At 39.9% G+C, this 23,256-nt stretch overlaps 1 protein-coding gene across 2 annotated transcripts in view; it reads right to left on the bottom strand.

Annotated features, from left to right (window-relative positions):
* Nucleotides 1-23,256, bottom strand: part of PPP3CA (protein phosphatase 3 catalytic subunit alpha) — a 204,943-nt gene that overhangs the window by 17,776 nt on the left and 163,911 nt on the right. For both annotated transcript variants that reach the window (XM_074589480.1, XM_074589479.1), the window contains exons 7-10: nt 19,027-19,104; nt 17,085-17,179; nt 7,384-7,509; nt 4,605-4,679 (exon numbers count right to left, since the gene is read on the bottom strand). In XM_074589480.1, the coding sequence (XP_074445581.1) occupies nt 4,605-4,679; nt 7,384-7,509; nt 17,085-17,179; nt 19,027-19,104 (374 nt within the window). The remainder of the gene's footprint in view (nt 1-4,604; nt 4,680-7,383; nt 7,510-17,084; nt 17,180-19,026; nt 19,105-23,256) is intronic.

The raw sequence follows: 23,256 nt of genomic DNA, 5'->3' as shown, positions 1-23,256 counted from the left end.
GCAGCTGCTTTCATAAGGCTTAATCACTTCTGAAAAGCAGCCCCCCGTTTTATGTGGGGTGTGCCTGCCTGAAGACACCTCTTTTCTTAGTGGAATCCAGGCAATTCTTCCAGTTTATTTATGTCTGATATCTGAAAGAATAGCTTACTATCATAGACAAGTCTTCTGCTTCCACCAACATCTGTGCTGTCTACCACACACATGCATTGGTTCAAATGGTCCAGTTACCAAATCCAAACACCACCATGGTACAGGGTACTGTATTTTAAAATCAACTACGTTTGAGAGCAAGACAAGTGTGACACTTGGTGCTCAGGCACAACTGCACCATGACACGTGTTTTGGGGACCCTGGTTACCTAGTGCATGCTGCTAGGTTGGTTCAGAGGCAGAGCACATCAACGTGCCGTAGTATGACTCACATGAAAAATGCTTTGGGCATGGAAACAACCATACCTGGCCAAACAAATGAACAAATAAATAAATCAAAAGATGACATCAGAATGCCGCTCCGCCACCAACTCACAGGTTAGGTATACACTGCAGCCCACCCTTGCGGGTTTGGAGGAAGAACAAACACAAACCGGTGGGAAAACCCCTCTATTTCTCTCCTAGTTATTTTTTAACTCATTGAAAAGCTAAGACTCTCTCATCTGCCCAGGTAGTAATCATGAACACCCTTATCAAGGCACTGGTAGGTAACTGAGACCTAACGATGAGGCCTTTGCTTCTGCTCAATCAGTCTCTGTTAGCCGGCGCAGAGCTTGCCCCAGGTGCAGTTCATTGCACTGAAGAGCTGTGACAAATTTCAAATGCCACCGTTCACAGCAGAACCAGGTTTTGATGGGCAGGAGATGTTTGACATGGTAATTCTCTTCAGGCTCAGACTACAGCACTGTATACGAGGGAAGCTGTATTCCAACTGCGGAATAAATGGTGCGCTGTGACAGCAGCTTTCCCATGAGAAGGCTGTGAGCTACAATGCTGAAGGCAATACAAAAATTAATGCAGGTAATTTAGGAGTGTCTTTATGCCAAATCACGATAGCAATGCACACAAAGCAAGCAGTGCATTTGTGTCAAGTTGTCTATTACGTTAGTGCACCCTTTTAATTAGCAGCTTAGTTTTTTCAATCAAATGCATGAGGCCAGAAACGTTGCTAATTGAAATAAAACAGGACTCTGACTATATGCCGGCTGGGTAGAAGTATTCACAGCTCCTGTTGCTAAGCGATATGTTTGATGCACAAGCCATACAGCACACGAGCTAACGTTCACCCAAGACGTTTTTTGCTAGATCAGATTGTTTTGCAACCTCCATAGCAAACAGGGAAGAGAAAGTACAGCACGAGGAAACCATCAGAGATAAGAAAACTTGACTTATCATATCCTCTCATTTTTAAGGCAACTGAAACCAAAAGGCCAAGACAGGCCATCAGGGAGATATGGGCTAAAGGGCACTACAACTGCTATTTAGGCTTTCTCCCACTAAGCACACACAGGAACTGCCTACAACAAATTGATCAGATCCCCATGATGTATCTCCTCAAGCCAAAAAAAAGAAAAAGAAAAAAAAAAGGAGGAAAAATAAAGGGACTACATGCTGTTGAGCATCCTGCTCATGGCTAGATGCAACATGCGTGACTCAGAAGAAATAATAATAATAATAAAAAAAATAATAAAAAAAACTAAAAAGGGCTCACAAGAACACCATGCAGTGAGGTCAGGCAATTCTGATTGGGCTTATTTTTGAACGGGGAAGTGAGAGGGAAAGACAGAGGGCAAGAAAGTATAAGAGAAGATAACAAATGAATGATCAGTGCAAACCATAGTGATGGATCATTCTCATTACATGTGGGAACCCAGGTCAGGGCATGTTCAAACTGCAAGGAGAGAAAGGAAATCAGCAGCGAGCCCTGAAACTACCAATGATGCAAAAATAGGCGATGATTTGAAAGAATCATTCCATCAAACAAAATTTATCTGCTGTTGCAGATATCAGGCATTTCCTTCTATGGGAAATACTGCAAAAGAAAAATGGCAGTGGTTGAACAGGATTGTACTACTGCAGTCCCCCAAGGAAGCCAGACAGAAATTATTGAAGAATAGTGGAAATGTTGAACCACAACAACACTGTCAATATACAGCCCTTACAGAAACAGTTTTAAGCTGATAATCATTCCAGTCTGTTTCATCAAGAACACAAATTAAATACATCTTATAGTTTCTCCCCCAAAAGGCAAGGCTCTAAGGAAAAAAAAAATAAGAAAAGAGAGGGAACTCAACTATCTCTGAAAGAGGATTTTCCTTTGTTGTACAGATAATAAATCAGAACCCACCAGGAAATCATTAAAGATATCAGTCTCTATTTAAATTGAAGTCAACCATCAAATTTACTGTTATGCCTGAATCCTTCAGTCTCTTCCATGTGTACATTCCCCAGGAGCCCACCGCTTCCAACGGGCTGGAGGTACAAGCGTGCACTGACAGCAAGCTGCAGCACCAGCGCCACAGATCCCATTTTACAGCTCTAAGGGGATTATTCGGGAAAGCAAACATGAACATATGCCAGCTCTGGTTTTAACTACACGTGCTAAAGATGACCACGTTTCTGATATCTTCCTTAACATAATGTTTTACACAGAGAAAGTGTTCACACAGGAAAAAAAAATATCTGAAAGCAGATTTAGTCAACGGTATTAACATTACAGTACCAGGAATGGTTTAATTATTCCTCATTTGGAAATTTTAACGCTTTTAGACACCGTTTATGCAGCACACCCGCATGCAAGCCGAGGATGGATTTCAGCCTGCCTCCCTGCAATGCTGCAGACTCTGCAGCTGGAGGAATGCCGTGGTAAAACTCCCGGGGAGCCGGGGGTTCACCCTCCTCCCAGAAAGTCCGCAGCAGATGCGGAGACCTGCTGCAGCCAGAGAGGGCTGCTGACCCTTTGGTGCCTCCTCATTTCTGGCTGCTTTTGAAAACGTGCTCCTGAACTGCAACTTCGGCATTGGAACACTGACGCACTAAAATTTTAGGAAAGGACTGCAGGCATTGGCCTTTCTGCGCTCAATGGAAGTTTATAGCACAGCTTTAAAATAAAATAAAGTATTAGGCCAATGCTGAATTAATTTAAAAATCCTTCCCATAAAGCCTTTGCTTTGGCATTGCATTCAGTGGGATTTCAGCCTGCGCTTAAGTGCTTTGTTGAGCCAAGGATTTTAAGCACGTGCTTGTGTTGCTACTGTATTTAATTTGACACAGTTTTTACTCATTGTATGCCTCCGTACTGTTTCACACGCTGCTTTAATTACACAGTAGCTACTTATTTAAATTTCATGAGAAAAAGAATTGGGCACAATATTCAAACAGGTGTTTTCATCTCTCCACTGATTACTGGTTTCAATAAATTCAGTCTTTGTCCCAAGTCCCGCAAGATAATTGTTCATGTCCACACTCTGTGGAGGATACAGAAGAGGGAATTCCATCTGGCTTTTCAGAGTAAAAGCAAAGCACTAAAATCCATACCCTTCTTCTCCATTGCAAAGGAAACATTTGTCAAAACCCATGATCTAGTTTCCTCTTCCAAAGATTAAAAATAAAGACAAGATAAGTTTAATTATTAATTGCAATTTCATTAAATATTTGTATAACTTGAATGTTCTTCATTCTCCCTGTTCATTCATTCTACCTACAAGTATCTTGAGAATATTTGGTAGTGATAGATTTTTCCAGGTTCTTTTTTAATTTTTTAATATTTCTGTTCTTTTCTTATATATATATATTTTTTAACTTTGAAAGTATTTGTAGTAAGAATGTTAGGGATGCAGGGGATACTTTTCAGTTTTGCTCCATTGAGAAGGGACGTTCTGGAGAACTACCATTTACTCTTGCACAGCCTAACAGAAAATAATGTCTAATAAAATAAATTGACTTCTAAGAATCTCCAAATTGCAAGATATGAAGTATCATTTACAGTCAAACCAACAGGTACAAGGCAAGATATCATCATACAAACTCCAACCCAAGTGACAACAGAAGTGACCATTCTTCTCTCAGTAGAAATGTCAGGTCAGAACATTCTCTATTTCTGTTTGCATGTTTACTTTTATTGATTATATACTTCTTAAAGCCTTTTAGATACACTAGTGCATTAAAAGAGGCAACTAATGAAATATTTCAAGTACAACAAGTCTTCCAAAATTGCAGTGGCAGCATTTTGGAAGGAGCTTCTGCAGGAAGTTTATTTCCTTGTAGGAAGATCATTTCAATCTATGGCAATCCCTGGGATCTTATGCATAAAATCAACATCTGACCCCTTCATGACAACACAACCCAGATTTCATGTAGAGAAAAAAAAAAAAAAAAAAAAAATATATATTTTAACCAAAAGAGTGAGACCAAGGAAAGGGTTAGAACAGGCCAGAAGTTCCATTAATTCTTTCCAAAGCATGCAGTAAGCAAATCCACTGGAGTCTAGCACAACAGTTGCATTCAGCGGCACAGAACTTAAATGGGATCCAGAAAATTACCCCAGGGTTAGTAAATAAACTTTTAAAGTAGTTTCAAGGCAAACTATCTCAACCAAGGGCAGGAGGCTCTTACCATCAAACCCATCTTCCTCTGTCCCCAGTTCATCATCTGAGCAGATGTTCAGCACGTTTACCAGCATCTCTGTCACTAAAATGGAAAACAAATGCAAAGTGTTGTTACTAAGCTTCCCTCGTCTGTCAGAGAGCAAACTCTGGCTGTGGCAGCGTTAATGAAAATTCAGTACAGCAATGGCACCCACTTTTTAAACAGCATGGACCTTGTTTTACGCATGTAGTAATATAAGCTTGAAGTGTCTCATGTCGTTAATAAAAAGTACAGGTTTCCAGAAAAATGGTTCTGAATATAGCAAACACCACTACAAGCAGACCTTAAAAAAAATTAGTGTGTTTACAGTCTCTCTTTTTGTAATTCTCAATGAACTAGGTAACTTTTGTTTTCTCCCCTCCATACATTTTTGCCTTTCACAACTTGGACAGCAGAACTGACCACTCTCCTCTTGCTGCAGTAGGATTTGAGTTGCCTGCTTAGCAAATGGAACAACATTTCGATAGAAAAAGTTACAGCAAGAGGGATCACAGAATATTTATTTATTTATCCAGGTTTTGGACACTGTACTTTCAGTTCAATAAAATTTTAACCCTTGTAAGATGTCTACAAAGGGGCAGCATCTCTTGAAATCCAGGACAAATAGACTAGATGATCGTTGCAGGTCCCTTCCAGATGGAACTACTATAATATTCAGTAGAAACATCATTATCTGTGAATTCAGAATACATTCAGCTCTCTTACTTTGCAACTCGGGCACGGAAGGGTCAGCCTCAGGCTACCCCTAACTTGGTACCAGCTCTTTTTGGAAAGGCAACAGTGAGACACTAACCAGAGAGCACACAGAGTAAGAACAGCCGAAAAAAAAAGAAAAAGAAAACAACAAAAAAAAAGAAAATCCAGCAAAAATCACAACCAAGGAAATGGAATTTAGAGGTCAAAAAAGCCAAAGTTGCGAGGTAAAATGTGAAATCATTAGCAGATTGAGAAAAACTCCACTACATCTACATGTAGTAAGCATCATTAAAAGGGTTACCAGGCATGTCTAGCCTTGCACTAGCTATACAGGTTGAAATTATAAATTTTTTTAATCAAGTGGTTATTAAAATCCTGTTCTGTGACAAGTATGATGGCATAGCACATTAGAAGGGTGGGATACAGCCATACTTTTCCTACATTAGTGAAGGATTTAATAGTTTCTTTTGACAGAATTAGTGGAAAGACTTTCCACATTAACAACCACCAGAAACTAACAGCTTCCTACCTTGGTTGGCCTTTAAGGAAAAAATCTATAAAAAAAAGGAAATAAGTAAAAAGCTGTGCAGAACACCAGCTCTTACATCCATGAGTTTTGTTTTGCAGAGAAAGGGAAAACACTGATGTCACTTGTCGGGTCTCACAGTTCCAAGCAATTGTAAGACATGAAGGAGTTAAAAACAAAACAAAACAAAAAAAAACCCAAAACCCCAAAAGTCCAAGAAAAAAAGATGAAGGAGGAATGTTCACAGTCTCAGAACCTCAAGAAATCTGGCCACGCATCCTGCAGCCTCACCTGAGGAGGTCACCGATGGGAAACCTCTGGAAAAATGACCTTACAGAACATCTTACGGAACTGCAACGTGTATGGGGAACAGGCCCATACTAAAAATGCCCTGGCTGAGTTTATGGCCGAGGAAAATGAAAGCGTTTTATCTGCTTCACAAGAGTCTGCAACACGCGTCAGCATGGATTATGTAATGTCTCCATTAGTGGAAACAGCTGTCTATTCTTTGTTAATCCGTATTTTATTGTCTATCTGCTTTGTTCACAGAGACCTCAGGCGTCTCACCAGCGGCTTTCCTAGTACAAAAGAGTAGCTGAAAATAAAGCCAGTCATGACTGCAGGTAAGAGCCACAGCTGGCTGTATTTCCAGTTGCCTATTAAGAGAGAACTGTTATTCCAAGCAGCTTTTAAGGGTTTATTATAGTTTTCTGGCAGTAATTGCTGTTGCAGTAATATACTATAATGGATGGATCAAAGCAAGCTTCATCTCAGGCCCTGAATAAAATGACTTGGGGTTTAAGCAGTTTGCATTATGTATTCATTTAATATGTTAGACCAAAGTGTTTTCATGCCTTTTGTGCGCTTGCCATTCATAGCATGAAGTTGTCTTCAGGCAACATCAAGAGCATTGTGTTACAATAAAACATCATTTATGTTCTTTAGAGTCTTCTCGCCAGCGATGAGGCACCGTTACGCCCTGGGCAGAGAAGGGGCTGAGGAGCAGGTTTTCCTTCTTCCTGACATCTCTCTATTCTCTCCAGGAACAGTTAACCAGACTTGGTCTTAGCATCACCAGCTCTGTGTTTGCTGGTGAAAAAGCAACCTGCTTATCAGAAAGGTCAGCTGGGTAAGGATGTAACCATGATGCAGCAAAGTCTGTTTTGATGTCCCTTGAGCCGTAAAGCAACATCCAAGGGAATGCCCAAAAGCTTATGAAGGAATAACTAATATGAATTTTATTCAGTGAATGTACCTCTGGCCTGAAATGTCACAAAATCTGTTTCTACGGCAGAAACATAACGGCATCATAGCCTAGAAAGAATGGAAATTATAAAAACATACGAGAAGGGTACTTAACCATTGGTAACTGCTTGCCCCTCTGAGGCCTGTTCCTTCAAATTTGTCCTTGAAAGCAAGTCATCTGTCTTCAAATTATTCTCGCCATTTCAAATAAAAGAGGCCATGTGCACAGTGACTAAGGAACCATTTTGCAGTTTCTACGAGCAGAGCCAATTTACATACCTTTCTCGCCCACAAACGGCAAGGACCAGGTAAACACATCCATGAAGTTTGGAAGCCAGTAGGGATGAGGGGAGCAGTTGAACTGTCTGATATTCATAACGTTGTTCTCATATTTCAATACTGCAGCTAGACGGGAGAAAAGAAAGAAACACAAGAGACATCAGCCACATGCGTGTGACTGGCGACCAGACCAGAAAGGCTCACAGCCTGCAGAGCTGCCCGCCAGCTTTCAACCACTTGACCCAGCAGCAGAACTTGACTGCTAGTTATAATAGGATACAGCCCCAAAGAAGTTGCGAGCCACTTCCAGTCTGGAAGCAGTGGTGTCAGCTTTCCCTGGCACTAAGATGGGTTGGTAAACGAATTAATAAACTCTGAGTAGTTGTGAATTGTAGGCTCTGGGATCTGCCACCAACAGGGAAGAAGGCAGACTGTCCACAACCACCCACTTCATACAGTGCTCCTCACAACCACACTTTGGAGATAACAAAGAGAAGCGTTTGTCGCTCAGAGTCTGAGTGCTGCTCTTTCAATGAACATTTTCAACATATTTCATTCATAGTACTGTGCAACAGATGATACTTTCTTCTCACATTTTTCGAACTCCAGGCACACGAGACTGTGCTCCCAATAGTATGACTGACTAATAATAATTGTCTCGCGCCATTTAAAATTCCTAACATTCTTATCAAGACACACAAAGACTACATTTGCTAATGGGCAGAAATATAGATATTTATGCCATTGCGACTTTTTAAAGCACCAAGTCAAGTTCAGTGTTAACTTGTGTTAATAGACTTCAGGTTCATAAATGAAAGAGGATCTAATTAACTTTAACCTGTTTTTGCAATATTAATAGAACAAAGTAAATCAAAGTATTGCAAAGCATATCAGTAAGAAACAGCTGTTTATTTCTAGAAGAGACCCAGGCCCAGTGCAGTCAAAAGTCAGATGAAAGCAGGAAAGGCTGAATGTGGCTTGGGTAGAGAAGGCAGAGGGCATAGGAGGGAAAGAAAGGGACAATATCAATTTGGCTAGGGAGGAACGAAGTAATCACATTGAAAATGCGACGGATTAAATAAAATGAATTCTACAATAAGCCTAGATAACTGCCTTTATCAAAACTCACTTTCCAAAGCCTTAAATTTTTCCAACACTATGCTAACACTACATTCTGCACAAAACCTAGACTTTCATACACTTTTAAAAATTTTTATAGCAATAAGTGGTTATTAGGGTGCTGTAGATTACTCAAACCTCAAGCCATTCATTGAGACCGCCGAAGAACACAGAATGGGGATGGGTTCAAGCAGCTGTTTGTATCACAGGCCTATTTGTTGGCTTTAAAAGAATGTATTGAGGGAGAGCTTTCAATAATATGGTTTTCCAATAAAAATCATCCAGTGCTGGTTTTCTGTTGTTCATTTTATGGGCCAACTGCCTCAGCTTAGGAAACAGTAAAACTAAATCTCATCCCTTCCTTCTCTTTTTTTTTTTTCTTTTCTGTCTTTTTGCAAAGACACATGTAATGTAAAATCTTAATAATGCAGTTAAGACTCAAGCTAGTAACAGGATCTCTAACTTAATTAGGGTATATTTTAATTTACAGAATCTGTTTCCTGAAATTCAGTGATTTCTAAATTGCACAGACACAGAATACATGCGCTGTTGGATGTGAATAGAGCCATTTATGAAATAGAAGAGCAAGTATTGCTTTGCTCGTGGGGAAAAAGCTAATTTTGAGATGACCACCTAAAACCAAAGGGACTCATAACTATCCCGAACAAAAAGACATAAAATTTTTTAAACAATACAGTTACAGGAGACTGCAGACAGGATCTTTAATCAACACGGGACTAAGACAGTCAACACAAGCTGAAGCTTACATCTACTGTAAAAGGTGCTGGCACTTTACATTTTTATTACCAGCAAAATAATGGTGGGGTTTCAGTTTTTAAAAGACAGCTCAGTCAACTTTACATGAAGTTTGCCGGTGATCTCACACTACTGGCATTTACATATAGCTCTGAACGTAACGCCCGCTCAGATGCTTCCTCTCACGTAGACAGTGCTGACTTCACTGCATCCTGCTGGTCATCACCTGATCTTGTAGCAGTTCTAGTTCTGTAGCTGTAGATGAGCTGTCATCAAATACTTTTTAAGCTGGAGACAATATACTCCACATCTTGGAAGACATGTATGTAACTTTACGTAAATCAGCTTCAATTTGCCTTTTTAAGCTATGAATTAAGCCATCCTGATGAGATCTACTAACCTGCAAGCGTCAGAATGATCCTCCTCAGCTTCAGTCAAAGAAAAATGAATAAAAGAAGCAAAACATGATAATGCCTTCATAAGTGATGAAACAGCCTGAATCAAAGGTATGTCAGAATATTCATCTTCCATTAACTAAAGTGCGTGTCAATCATACGAGGAACTATGCACTAGACGGTTCCTTCCTACAAAAACTTAATAGGTTGCTAAATGTCTTCCATTTTGTGGCCAATGACACAGTCCAGAGCGACCTGGGAGTTTGTGAAGCCTCCTCACTGATAGACACAGAAAACGGCTTGCTAACACCTACACGAACTTTTGCCAGGCAGGCACCCTCCATTTAAAATAAACCACATGGGACTCCTGCCCATCCTAGCCTGACAGTTGGCAGCCATTCTGCTTCTCAGGAAAACAAAAATGGCTTAATACAGCTATTAGCAAAAATGAGAAAACTAGTGTTGATGCTCTTAATATTTCCATCACTTTTTGGCTGAAATTACATGCAGCAGATCGAAATTCATTCTTCTTCTATTACAGTGACAAAATTGCATAGTAAAAATAAATAGTTTGTGGTTTTATAGCAAAAATGAATCAAAACCACACAAAAAGGACCACTTAATGGTTGTGAAGTTTCATTTAGAAGGACTAAAACTTCAGCTTCATCATCTTAGTGAGCTGAGGTAGTTTCCTTTTCCTCTATTTCTTCAATTTATCCATGAAGTCTATTTCTAAATTCTGTGAAAGTTGAATAAATAATTTTTACAAGGAACTTCTAAAACTGGCCTGTAAAAAAGCCTGAACCATAAGCAGAACAGATGGAAAACATCAAATTGAATATAAATGGCTTTAGTTCCTTGGGGGTTTTTTGTTTTGTGGTTTTTTTTTTTTTTTTTTAAAGGAAGACAATTTCTTTTGAGATCACTATTAAAAAAAAAAAAAATCTTCACACCATCTTATTAATTTATATACCTGAATATCTTACAAAAGCAAGTTCTGATAACAGTATTTAAAATCTATTCTCCTCTGTAAATGACCTGTACAGCTCTCCCCCACAAATGACTTCAAAAGCCACTTGAAGAAAAATAACACTACACAATAATGCAGAGACAGAAGTCCTCTAAGATAACCCTACTCTTGAAAGATTAAAATAAGGTAGGGTAGTTACCAGTATCACGAATAAGTTTCTGAATTTTTAATTTAAAATCTTTCACTTACACGTACAATGTACACAAAATATTTTTATTTGGTAACTAATTAAGATGATATTTAACATTAAACAACTGTCGCTTGTTGGCAATTGTGCAGTTCTTCTGACTACTAAGCAGCAACAGGAAGAAACTTCACCTGGATCGAGAAGAAAATTCTTCTCGGGTAACAGCAAGAGTTTCTCTGAGCTTTTCTGGCCCCTTGCTTTCTTTCAGTCACAGCTCTTTCCCCCCCCTTCTGTTGGCTCAGAAAAGGTTTGGGGGTTTCACCTGTGCTTCATTTCTTAGTCCACATTAACTTGATGCCTAAGTAGCTACCGGAGACCCCAGCTGCCCTGACACAGCAAGAATCTTTTGAAGATTATACGGCTACAGGCCACATGGTCACTGATGCAGGAGACAGAAGAAAGCGGTATGGGTTCGTTTGGTCATGAAACCCATAACTGAGGAAAACATGACTCTCTCCAACATTTCCAAGTTCAGTTGCTTATTATTGCAGGCTGCACCTCCTATAACTTTTCTTTCCAAACGTATACTCAGACAGATGCTAGCAGAACAAGCCACCAGTCACAGTTTTATTGCGTACAATCACCAACCAGAGCAAGAATCTTATTTTATTATTCTTAACAGCCACACACATTTTAACCTAATTGTGGTACTCGCTGTTGTAAATGAGTTTTGTAAAGTGAAGATGTGCAGATATCCCAAATGACATTATACTTCTTTCCAATGCTAGTAAACTGAGATATCGGATGCTAAAATCACATTAGAGTGAAATGAAACACTAATGCAGCAGGCAAGGGGCATTTGTACTGTTTAGCATTAAGCATTTAACATTAGTACCTACGGATGGAAACGGGTGGTGAAAAATGTGCAGGTAAGAAACCTCCTTCCTTTGGTTAGAAACGGAGACAGCTCTTCTGACTTTTTCAGGGCCAAATATAAGAAGCACCCAGTGCCATCCATGACCTCCTGGGGCATCTCCTTGTTCTCCGTCTGTTAAAGATGAGCAGATGAGCCTGGAGCACCCCTGTCTCCTGTGTTGTACCTGTCAGGTCTGACTGGATGTCTCCAATCCTTCTGGCACCTCAAATGGTGCTTTAAAAGACTATATGTTGGGAGCTGAATTAAGGCCTTAAGCAACATGAACAACATTAAACGGTGTGACCAATAGTTCAGAATTACCCAAAGACGTTACGTATCCCGCTTCAAGATCTCCTGAATCATTTTTCAGTATAAATTAATTGATAAAATTTCCATCAGAGGAAAAAAAAATAATAAGCATGGTACAAGTATTAGCCTAGAATGAACTACATGGTTTTAGATCAAAAAACTCAAAATAATTCTAGCAAACAAGTTAACTAATTTTCTCGTAATTTTTTCAGAAAACTCATCCTGCATTTAGAAGAGAAATGCAGTGATAAGTCTCTCAAATTTGCCATACCTAAGAAAGAATTCCAATTTCTGATTTGATGCCAAATTAACTTCAGCATTAACTGTGCAACTGGGAACAGTGCCTTCTCCTCCAGCAGAGTTGCTAAGTAACCACAGCGTTTTCTGCCCAAGACAGGTCAGGGATAAGGGTTAGTAAAATGCTTAAGGACTTTAAAACATTATCAAAGGAAAAAATTATTTACTACACAAAGTAATGATGTAAATAATCCACTACAGAAGCGAGGTTAATTGCAATTGGGAAAACCTTCCCTTACAGAATTCTAAAGTTTTTTATTTTACACGTGCAATTGCATCTTCCAAAGGAACAGCGCAATAGCATTCGAGATTTGTCAATAGACTGCAAAAATCACTTCTGGCAAACTTCTCTGCATCGGCAATGAGATGGCCTAGATACCCTGACAGCTCCTCTTTAAAAGCTTTTGTTTCCATGGCAAGGCCTCATTCACAACAGCAGAGATAAAGCATTAAAGAAAACTGATAGGGCAAACAGAAGGTTACACTGCTTTTCTAATGCTATTTTTTCCTCAAAGATCATCCTTGTCTTCCAGGTATATTACTCTGCCTTTTTCCAATAAGAAAATAATTTTCCTGTTAGATCCATTTGGATCAGGTACATGTCTTAATGTGTATCTACAGTATGCCACACGCTGATACTTTATACACGCTTCATTGATATATTACTTATCTGATACGTTAACAAGCATACCGATGTACAGCTGGTTTTGATATTTCTAGTATCCCAAACTCCCCTGCACTTTCTTTATTTCTGTCCTTCATCATCTGCTTTTCCTTTCAGCAACACCACGTGTACATTGCAGCATGTTGGAAGGGACATCATGTTATTTTTTTTCGATAGCTTAGGATTCTCTGGTGGTTCTCTCACCACTACGAAACATAATCTTTTAAAACTGTTCAAAAGATAATAGTCCATCTTTAGACAGCTAGTTAAAATTGTTCACTCAGCCAAAAAAGCATGCACTTACTGAAGTGACAGCCAGGCGCTAAAATATGAAGTATTGCCAATGATTTACAAATAAATTGCCTGCCTCTGCAGAACTTCTGTAAAACCTTTTGCGTGCTTTTTTTCTTTTTGTGGCACGAACAGCATTACAGCAAGTCCTAATTAAGGCATTAAGAAATATTAAATGCAGGAATGGAAGTTTTGATATGGTACAAGGCCAGCAGATCATACAATGCAGTAATTTTTGGCACCCTCTTACTCTGTTGCTATGGAGAATTTCTCCTGGTGATGGGCACCCTTGAATCCAGGGGTAAACCTGTTCTTACTCACACGACTTTCTCAGAGTTTCTTGATCAGTGCAGCCTTCCTCCGAGGCCACAGGTAACTATCATAATCCAATTAACGTTTATCTTCTTGCATGAGGTATTTTGATCCTCTCCAGAAGAAACAGTCTTAGAAAATCATCAATGCACCAGTATTTCTTGTAACCAAGTTTTAATAGTACTTTTAAAGTATCTTTTTCTTTATGCCGTTTTAATAACATAAATGAGAGCACAGGTGTTTGAGAAAGCTATGGAAAACACTGAACAGAAGCTCAGAAGTTGCCAAAAAACATGTATAAATTCCTCCCCTTTGCCAATACTCTCCATTATAATGAATATGGAAGGCATAAATAAAAAGAATGAGGAAGGATAGTCTTGGAAAGAGGAGGGACACTAGGCTCCCCACATCTAGGCAGTTTCTGGGTCTCTGAATCACCCCCTGAAAGCGTGTATCTCTGCCTCCGTTAACTACACAGGGAACCCCTGACAGGGGCCTCCTAATTGACAAACCTCACTATGGCACCCAAAGTTGTGCATGTGTGTGGGCTGGGGCTGCGACAGGACCAGCAGCCACATGATGGACCAATTACTCACATGACCTTCAAGAGACAAATGGCCAGTAACCAAAAGGATACAGAAAACTCCCTTCAGTGCCAGAATCCAGCAGAGCAAAGCCACAAGAGATCCCCGTGGCGGGTCAGTACTGTGAGACAGCCCATGCAGAGGGTCCACGCAGCATTATTAACAGCAGATACGCTGAACGTGGTCGTGTCTGGGTACCTTATCTTCAGCTACTCCTGCAGAACCTCCTTTTCCTCTGGGAATGTGGCCTCCCTACTGCTCTTTGACTACATATCTGATCCCAGTGGCTGCTCTCCAGCGGGGACTGAATAAGCCCTTGGATAAAGTTGGCAACCAAACCCACTCCTTCCAAGGTGCTTTGAAGAAGTACAAGAAAGTACATCTGCTTTAATGGGTATGAGAATTATCTGCTTTAATGGGTATGAGAATTATCAACTTGGGATAGAAAATAAGCATTCCTAGCCCCTTGCAGCTTTTTAAAATAATGTATTTATCTTAAAACCACTGCACTTAAAGATGACCCATTCGTGCCAGTGGAAGATAAAGCCTCACAGAGGTTTATTTAGGATGACTTTATTAGCTAAGTGACAACGGGAAGCATAGTAAGAATGCACACTGGAAAGGAAGGCACTTAAAGAGTAGGAGAGTGACTCCCTTTCCAAGCACTGACAGTAACAAAACCCCCAAATGTTCTGTAAAAATCAATCAGGTTCTGCACTAGTGCATGGTGAGTCACAGCTAGAGCAAGCGTCCTGTAACACCTCTGTACGCAAAAGCCTTCCTTCACCGCCTGAAATCACTCAGGCAGAAGCTCTATGTCCTTAGTTAGTTCATCTGGTGCAAATCAAGGAGGCCAACAACTAGCCATGTTTTGGACTGATTGAGGATGATGGTGTTCTTTTTTCTTGAAGAAGGAAGCAAGTACTCAAATGCTATCCAGATGAAGATGCATGAGCAATGCAGCATGAAAAACTATGCATGATGTACTTTAAATGCCAAGAGCCAGTGCAATCAGTCACATGAAATAATGCGTCAAAACTTCTAGTGAGAGAACAGGAGGCAGTTAAACACAACAGAAATTCATTACAAAGCTGCTAAAGGTCAGCCTCTAAATTTACAACAAGTCATACATTAGAGTGCGGCACACTGGTGCCGATCTCGCACCGCCGCCGCTGGTCTGCCTGAGCTCTACCCAGAGCAGATGCCGCCAGCAGCTCACCCAAGCTTCAGCTGTGACCGCAGATAATCAGCACCTCTCAGCAGCTGGTACACAGCTTTCCACCAGAGAAGACTTCTACCAGTTTTAAGACCTGCCTGCCACAGCGGAGCATCCTGGAACAAGGGATACGACCCTCTCTTCCGAAATGGAGGTAACGGAGGGGCGTGTGCCTTCACCACCCAAACCCCGTGGTTTCAAATTCAAGAATTTTGAACATTATAAATCACTGCTTTACATTTAACGTTTGCCTTCGCGACAAAAATCTCACATGGTTCACCCATTGCCCTCATGTGCACAGAACTGCCTCCACGTGTTAAGAAACAAAAAGGTGACCACTTTCTGTCACCTTCCTTGTACAGACCCGTCACTGACCTGCCTTCTACCCAAAGCAGCCAACCCAGAGAGCACACACACTTTTCCACCAACAGCAACAACGCTGCCAAAAATATTAACACATTCCTTGTTTCATCCTGCACTTTTTAGGTTGCTAACAGAGTCCCTATATTATTTACTTTTACAAAGCCAGCTACTGACAACTCTGCTTGTATGTTTTTTGCAGCATGCTTTCATTAATTTTTTCTACAAGTTAACACGCATATTGAGAACACCGAAGTGTATAAACCCCTTTATTTAACAGTAAAGTGCTTCCTTCCCTTGCATACAGTTCATGGCATAACAGCTTTTAGATATAAGTTTTATAATATAAAATGATGCCTGAAGAAGCTTTCTTTTGCAAGTTAAAAAAAAAATAAATTAAAAATTGCTTTTTCCCTTTGCAGGCAAGCATCCAAATTAAAAATGTCTCTTCTCAAGGAAGACTAATTTCTTTGCAATGGATCTACTTTCAAGAACATCATTGAGAAAAAAATAATTTTGTTTTGCTCACAGAGGAACACAAATAACTTTAGCTTTACTGGGAATAGGAGAAAGTAAACATTACTGCTCATTTCAAGATATAGGAGGGCAGGTTTATTAGAATGCTCTATTTTTAGAAACATGATTATTTTTTTTTTCAGTTCATTAGAGGAGATTTCAGGGAATGCAGCAAACTTAAAGTCAGAGAAGCTGCAAATGCACTTATTCAGTGGAATCTTTAGAGTGACCAGCTACTGCTTATTTCTGCAGGAACCTTTTTTTTTGGCTAATGAGATTTCTTTTCCTACATAATAGTTTTCAAGTAATTAAGAAACCCAAAACATAAAGGAACTCAGACAATATCTATCCCATGCGTTATCCATTGATGATCTGTCGTCAAAGTCTGTTAGCTGGCTAGAGCGTTTTCTTCATTAATTTTATTGCAAAGGAGCAAAGGGACAAATAACTGATCGTAAGGAACACTGGGCTCTGAACATCTCACCTACAAGCACTTCTTCATATACTTCTCTTAGTTAGTAGACCTGTTTTCAGTTTTGCTTCCTGTGTAACATTTACTTAATAACTTGCAGTCAAAATACAGAAATATCCTAAGGCATATTAGAATCTACACTTATGTTAAGAGGCATACATCTGCCTGTAATACATTTAATTAAATTTGTATTATGTAATAAATGGAATGGGCATGAACTAATAAAAAGAGGAAGAAAAGAACTGATGAATAAAGGAGCGAAAAAGAAAAACAATGTAATGTATTCGAGTAAAGAGAAGTACAGTTTACTGTATATTAACAGTAATTAAATTCTTACCTTTGTTATTGTATACATCTAGATAGTTTGGTGCTGAAAAAATTGTGATTAGTGAAGGGAAGCCTGTTGTTTGGCTTTTCCTGTACATACGATACCTAGAAGGAAAGAGTAGATACTCATTATGGCCCAATGTTGTACATGTATTTGTCACTGACCAAATATAGTGCAAAAAACCCTAGTAGATTACTGCACTGCCTGTTAACAAATACCAAGACAGAAAAACATGCATACGTGGCTTTTAAAGCCACGGAAAAAAAAATATTTTCTGCAGGCTTATTCATTATATCCATTTGGGATGGCCAGGAATCCACATCATGCTCAAAAGCCGTCTCCGCATCTGAGGTTTAGCATGCCAGAAGTGGTTTTTGTTATGAATTCGCTCAGTGCCCATCCCTGGAGCCAGGTGGCCTCTATGTGTGTGCAGCCCAGGATGTTCCCAGACTCTCCCTCTGCGGGACTGCGGGTGAAGGCAAACACCAGCACGTGCCTTGGAGATGCACCGTACCACCTTCAGAAGAGAAAGGTACATCCTCCGTGACCCTCCAGCTGCCTGCCCTCTCTGGGCATGCAAGAAATGGCAAGGCCAGGGGAGGTGCCAGGAAGTATGAGAAGGGGAGGGGAAACAGGGGATCAAATATTTTCGGTGCTGTGTCTGATCTCATCTAGTCGATTAGCCAGTTTATTAATGCTTGCATGTTTTCATTACCTAACCTTGCTGCCTTATGAAAAATAAAAGGCTTATTGGACCAATATATAATCAATCAGGCATTAAACCTGCAAGAAATTGGAAGCAAACCAACCAAATAGTACTTTTGTCTCACTAAGACACAAGTAACACCGAGAATACTGCTCTTTAGTCTTCAGCTACAAGAAGCTGAAGAATTTGGCAAACATCACAACAGCTGCACTGAAACCACTGTATAGTTTCAATGCGATCCCTTCTACAAAATTTTATTTTTCACCCTTTATTGGAAAGCAATACAATAAAAATGAAATTTCATTACCCTTGGGTATTTCATGCCAGTTATTTTTGGCAGAGTAATAACTTGCTTTTAATTGCATCGAGGTTTTTAAGTATGTGATAATTCAAACATTCAGAATAGCTTTTTATATGCATACTGAATATCAACCTCATTCCTACAATCTTGCGACTTTATCTTTTATTACTATTCAGGTTGGGTAAAGTTTCTACCTCCAAATAAACACATGACTAATTTATGCAAGATATGCAAAGCTATTTATTCAGATATGAGTCCTTCATTAAAATCTCACAAGTATGGTTTATTCAATGAATAGACAATTTTTTATAATTTTTTTAAGTGGCATAAAAAATTATATCTTTACCATGGTAATAGTTTCATAAGGGAACCATCAACACCACCCAGTGCCTGACCTGGACTGTTTTTGCACAAGAGTGTCTTAATAAACTCGTTAAATTCATTACTCTGGCATAAGATCATTTTTGGCTATTGAGTTCCACAAGTTTATTTTCTTGATAAAGTTTAAAACCAGTAGGCTCAGCAGTTTTGAGTAGGTATGAAAGTTCTGGCATTCGTGAGCCACATCAATTCCCAGACATCGTTGCAACCACTGTATCAGAAGTCTCAGGCACATGTGCAAAACTTCTTTTGCCAAGCTGAATTTATTTTCCTTCACAAGTTTGTCATCGAAATCTCTTTTGGTCATTTTTTGCCACTTAAAATCACTAAGGCTAAGTAAGTGGGATATATGAGCAGTCATTAAGTCCTGTAACTCAGTAATAATGATGTAAAAGATGTTCTAATGCCAGTGTATGTTTTTATAGCGCTAATAAAAAGCGAGAGCTGTTGCAACTTAAAATTAAGTTTTCCAGTTCATTCTCAATTATTCTTTCTTTCCTTGCTCTGTTTGACAAAGGTAAGCCATTATTCATCATCAGTGTCCCCTCTCCACAGGTACTTACCCAGCATCCTGGGCTTCATGAGCTCGGAGTATAGATAACAAGTTATTGTGCTGTAGGAATTCACATACAGCAGGGTAACTGTTGGAAGAAAATAATAGCACCTGTTATGGCATTATCAGAAGCACCACATTAAGCTCTAGCTTTCAAAATATGTTTCATCCAACATACATCATGCATGAAATCAGGCCCTGCTCTGCAGGAAGATTTCAGTAGAGACAACGCTAGTGGCAGCACCTTTTTTAATCCCACCCCATAAGTGCATGGAGAGGAACGCTGGAAAATTGCAATTCGTCATGTAACACCAATCACCCCGTTGCGTTTCAAAAAGAAAGTATTTTCTTTTATTATAGTTTAAGACTCAATGTACTCCAACAAAGAAAAATGTGGTACAATGGCTGCTTGCAACAGAACACCTCCTCACCCAGCAACTACCGTACGCACAGGCCGCTCACGGACACCAAATGATAAGGCGGTGTGCAGAAAGAGAGGGACAAAGACAAAGAAGAAAGGCAAATCAGTCCCCAAACTGGAGATGTTTGATCTTCCGATCTTCATCTCCTTGATAAACAGGAACTATCTTTCCCCTTGGCAACTTCAAATGTAAATGCTGTGACTTCCAAAACTCCCAAAATGTGCCCATTGAATAAATTTTCCAAGACATGTTCTACTGTATGAGTGAAAACAAAATCATTAGGTGACAAATGGCGATAGAGGAATGTGATAGAGGAATCTCTGTCATATTTTTCACTCCACGTGGACAGTGTTGCTTTCAAGGAGAAGAGAGAAGCCCTTTCTTACAACCTGAAAACGATTCTTTCTGTTTAAGACACTGAACACATATGGAAATCACACACAAGAAAAACAAGAGATATCATAATCCAAATGCAGTTTTGACAGTACAAGTGTGAAATCCTAAGTTTTCAGAAAAAAGCTATTTAAAATTATACCTAAATAAACATTACAGAACTTAAAATGACTCCATTTCGTTGCTTTTAAAAATAAATTTTGCTTTTTTCTGTAATGACTGTTTTCTTCTTGCTTTTAAACCACTGATGACTCTCCATTCCTGTATTGAAGGATAACAAGCCCGATGGCCATCTACCACTTCAAGACAGGAAACAAAACCTCTCCTCTCCTGTCATTAGCAATTTAATACAGAACCCAGGAAAGCCAAAACTTCCCAGCTTCCCCTGTCAAAAGCGAACTGCAGCAAGAGCAAAACAGAACAAAGAACATGCATGGAATAGGATAAAGAAGAAGCGGCGTTGGAATAAAGAGAACTTCACAGATTTGGCAAAACCTTACCAGGCCCCTTAAAAACATCTACGGGGTGGGAAAGAGTCTTTATTCAGAGAGCATCTAGAGCTCTTCCCTTTTCTCCCTCTTTGGGTCAGTCCTATACTGGCCATACCCAGATTTATTTCCCACCCTTGAAACCAAGCAATTGTTCATCTGACAGCTTTATATTTCACGACCTTTCGGCAGGGTGGGAAGTGAGCACCCTTGCGAGGTAGCAGGTGGCCTCATCCACATCCCTGCAGCCCCGTGACCCTACGAAAGGCACTTCGGAATTTAACGTTGCTCACTGGCAAGGACGCAGCATGGTATTGGCCCCGTTCTCGCTAGCAGCTTAAAGGAGTTGCATTTAAAACATTAAACCTGGGGAGAAACCAAGCGTTACCACCTCCTGTCATTTTCTGAATGTACATCCAGCGCTGGAGGTTGCCTGCACATCAGTGGCAAGACATGCTGACCAGGCACGGGAGTTTGAGCTGTTACTCTGTGGTGTCGTTCTGTCTGACTGCAGCCTGAGCAGCTCCAAGTGTCCCAACTGAAGCCGATGTGGTGGAGAAGCAGGCTGGCACCGGTGGAGTTAGGCTGCCTTCCAAATGCAGCCCACCCCAGAGCAACGTCTGGCCTGAGACTGGGACCAGGACACAGATTTTCCTGGATTTGAGGCCCAGGATGTGACACCTAGATGTTACAATTCCCTCTTCTCGTTGCTGGGCAAGTTGGAGAGCAACAATCAAAACAATAAAAAAACCCCCCATAACTGGTGGCGAAAGGTATAAACCTCACATAGCAGCTCTGAAATGTCACCTGATGGCTGCAGAAAAAGCAAAGAAGACCCTATATTAACATCCATTTACCATGTTTATTTTCCACTATCGATTCAACTCTCCCATCGTTCAAATAACAGAACAGCTGGTAAGGTTTAAAGAAGGAAATACAAGGTGCTGGGGAACACACTAAGGCATCTCCATGACTGTTTCTGTGCTGGTTCCGCAGTGTGCCTGCAAATAACACACACAAATTTGCAGAGTCTCCGAGTCTCCAAGCGTAACCCACATTCAGGTGCTCCGTACGTTACCAGACTCTATGTCCTACCAAAGACTCTGCCAGGACCAGACTGTTTCGCAGTACCTTAGGGACAAGATGCAGTCATACAGTATCACTGTCATGCAAAATACTTCAGTAAAAGCTGTTGCTAAACATATTGAGCAAGTTAAAAAAAAAATAAAATTTAAAAAACCTGAAGTAAACATTAGACAAAAGACCTGCTGTTCCAGCCATGATTTCACGGACCACCTTCAGAGCCTACACGCAATCACTTAACAGCTCCAGCAGTTTCTAACTCCATGTACGAAAGAGATGAAAATTCATGAAAAAAAAAAAAAAATGCAAAGTCTAATGCATCATCTTCCTTCAGTTTATCCAAGAGACACACTACTGCTTGCTTCCAACCTTCCTGGACATTTTGAAGCTGAAATGTCATTTGCAGCTAAAGGCTACTAACCCAGTAGAATGGTATATTGCTGGCTTTGGACTTCACCCATCTAGCATATATTCTCCGTTGCAGGTTTGATATTTGGAATTGTCTAAAAAGACTGCCATTATAAAATAATTTCAACTCCCGAATTACGTAGGGTACCGTTTTGGCAACTGCAGTGATCTCAAATGCTGACAGGCTGCCTTTCAAACCACTGGCAAATGAGAACTAATTTGCATATATTTCTTTTCATAATTAATTGTGACTAAATGTAGACTTATGGTACATTTTGTTTAGAAATTTTTACATTAACTTCTGAAAACTGGGGTCTATAATGAAAAGTCTGATAGACAGTTGATTATGTTCATTATCTGTGCAGCTGCTCAAAATGTCTAGCCTATTACTTTTTTTTTTCCATAGTATTCTTTTCATCCAGTGTTAAGTACTGCTTTTAAAGAAGATATAATGAAGTGGTAAAAAATGCTCCTAAATAGACATGATAGGTTGTTCTTTCCATTTCGAAGTACAAAAGCGGGGTGTTTTTTTATTCCTTAATTATCATCTTCTTCATAAATTTGTGGAAGAGAGACTTCTACGAGCAGAATTCGGCTGATTCTACAGGGTTCACACCTAGAAAGGCAGAGATGCCACACAGTGCTCCATTAAATTAAAAAAAAAATTAACATAAAAAAAAAATCCGTCTGCCATCTTTTCTTCTAAGTGAATAGCATGGTATCTGCAATGGGCAAGCACTCATATTACCCAGACCACTACAATCCATGAGCAATTTATCTGGATATTTTATTTTGAAAATGGCAAAGCAAGTCACAGGCATTTTTCTTCAGCTACTTGTTGAAGCAGGGGCTGGCGGCGGCAAAGTTTTCACTGTATGCAGCTATTACATATGCTGCACCAGTTGTGACAATAAATACAGGGGTTTAATTTCCAGCACTTTCTTAACATCAGTTTGCTCCTGCCCAAATGCAGTTTCACATCAACCAATATTCCTCAACACAAAAATACATGCCCGCCAGGTAAACAGCAGGAAGTGCTGCAAAATGCCAGCAAAACAGAGATTATGGCAAGAGTCATGAGAAACAAGCTTTTACAGGAAAGACTTCTCTTTGGAAATTTTTTTTCTAATCTTTCTAATGAAAATTATCATCTTGTAGTCGAATTCCCTACTAGTCTTTCTGATCGCTACCCTTCCAGAAACCCTCCCCTCCTTGCTCTGCTTTGCAGAGTCCAGACTGTAGTTCAGATGAGCCAGAAATAAAGCAGTTGGCCAAGAGGGAAAACAAACAAATAGAACCCCCCCACGCACACACACCAGGCTTTTCCAGAACGACCCAGCCTTCTGCCTGCACTTCATGTGTCATGCTGAATCACGGAAGAGCGGTGACTCACGGGGAAAACAAAGTACCCCACCACTAAGCTAGAGAGATGTTATTCTCCATGGA

The sequence above is a fragment of the Larus michahellis genome, chromosome 5 (genome assembly GCF_964199755.1).
Source record: "Larus michahellis chromosome 5, bLarMic1.1, whole genome shotgun sequence".
Taxonomy (NCBI): Eukaryota; Metazoa; Chordata; class Aves; order Charadriiformes; family Laridae; genus Larus; species Larus michahellis.
The sequence above is the reverse complement of the archived record's forward strand: the minus strand, read 5'-3'. Positions and strand labels throughout refer to the sequence as shown.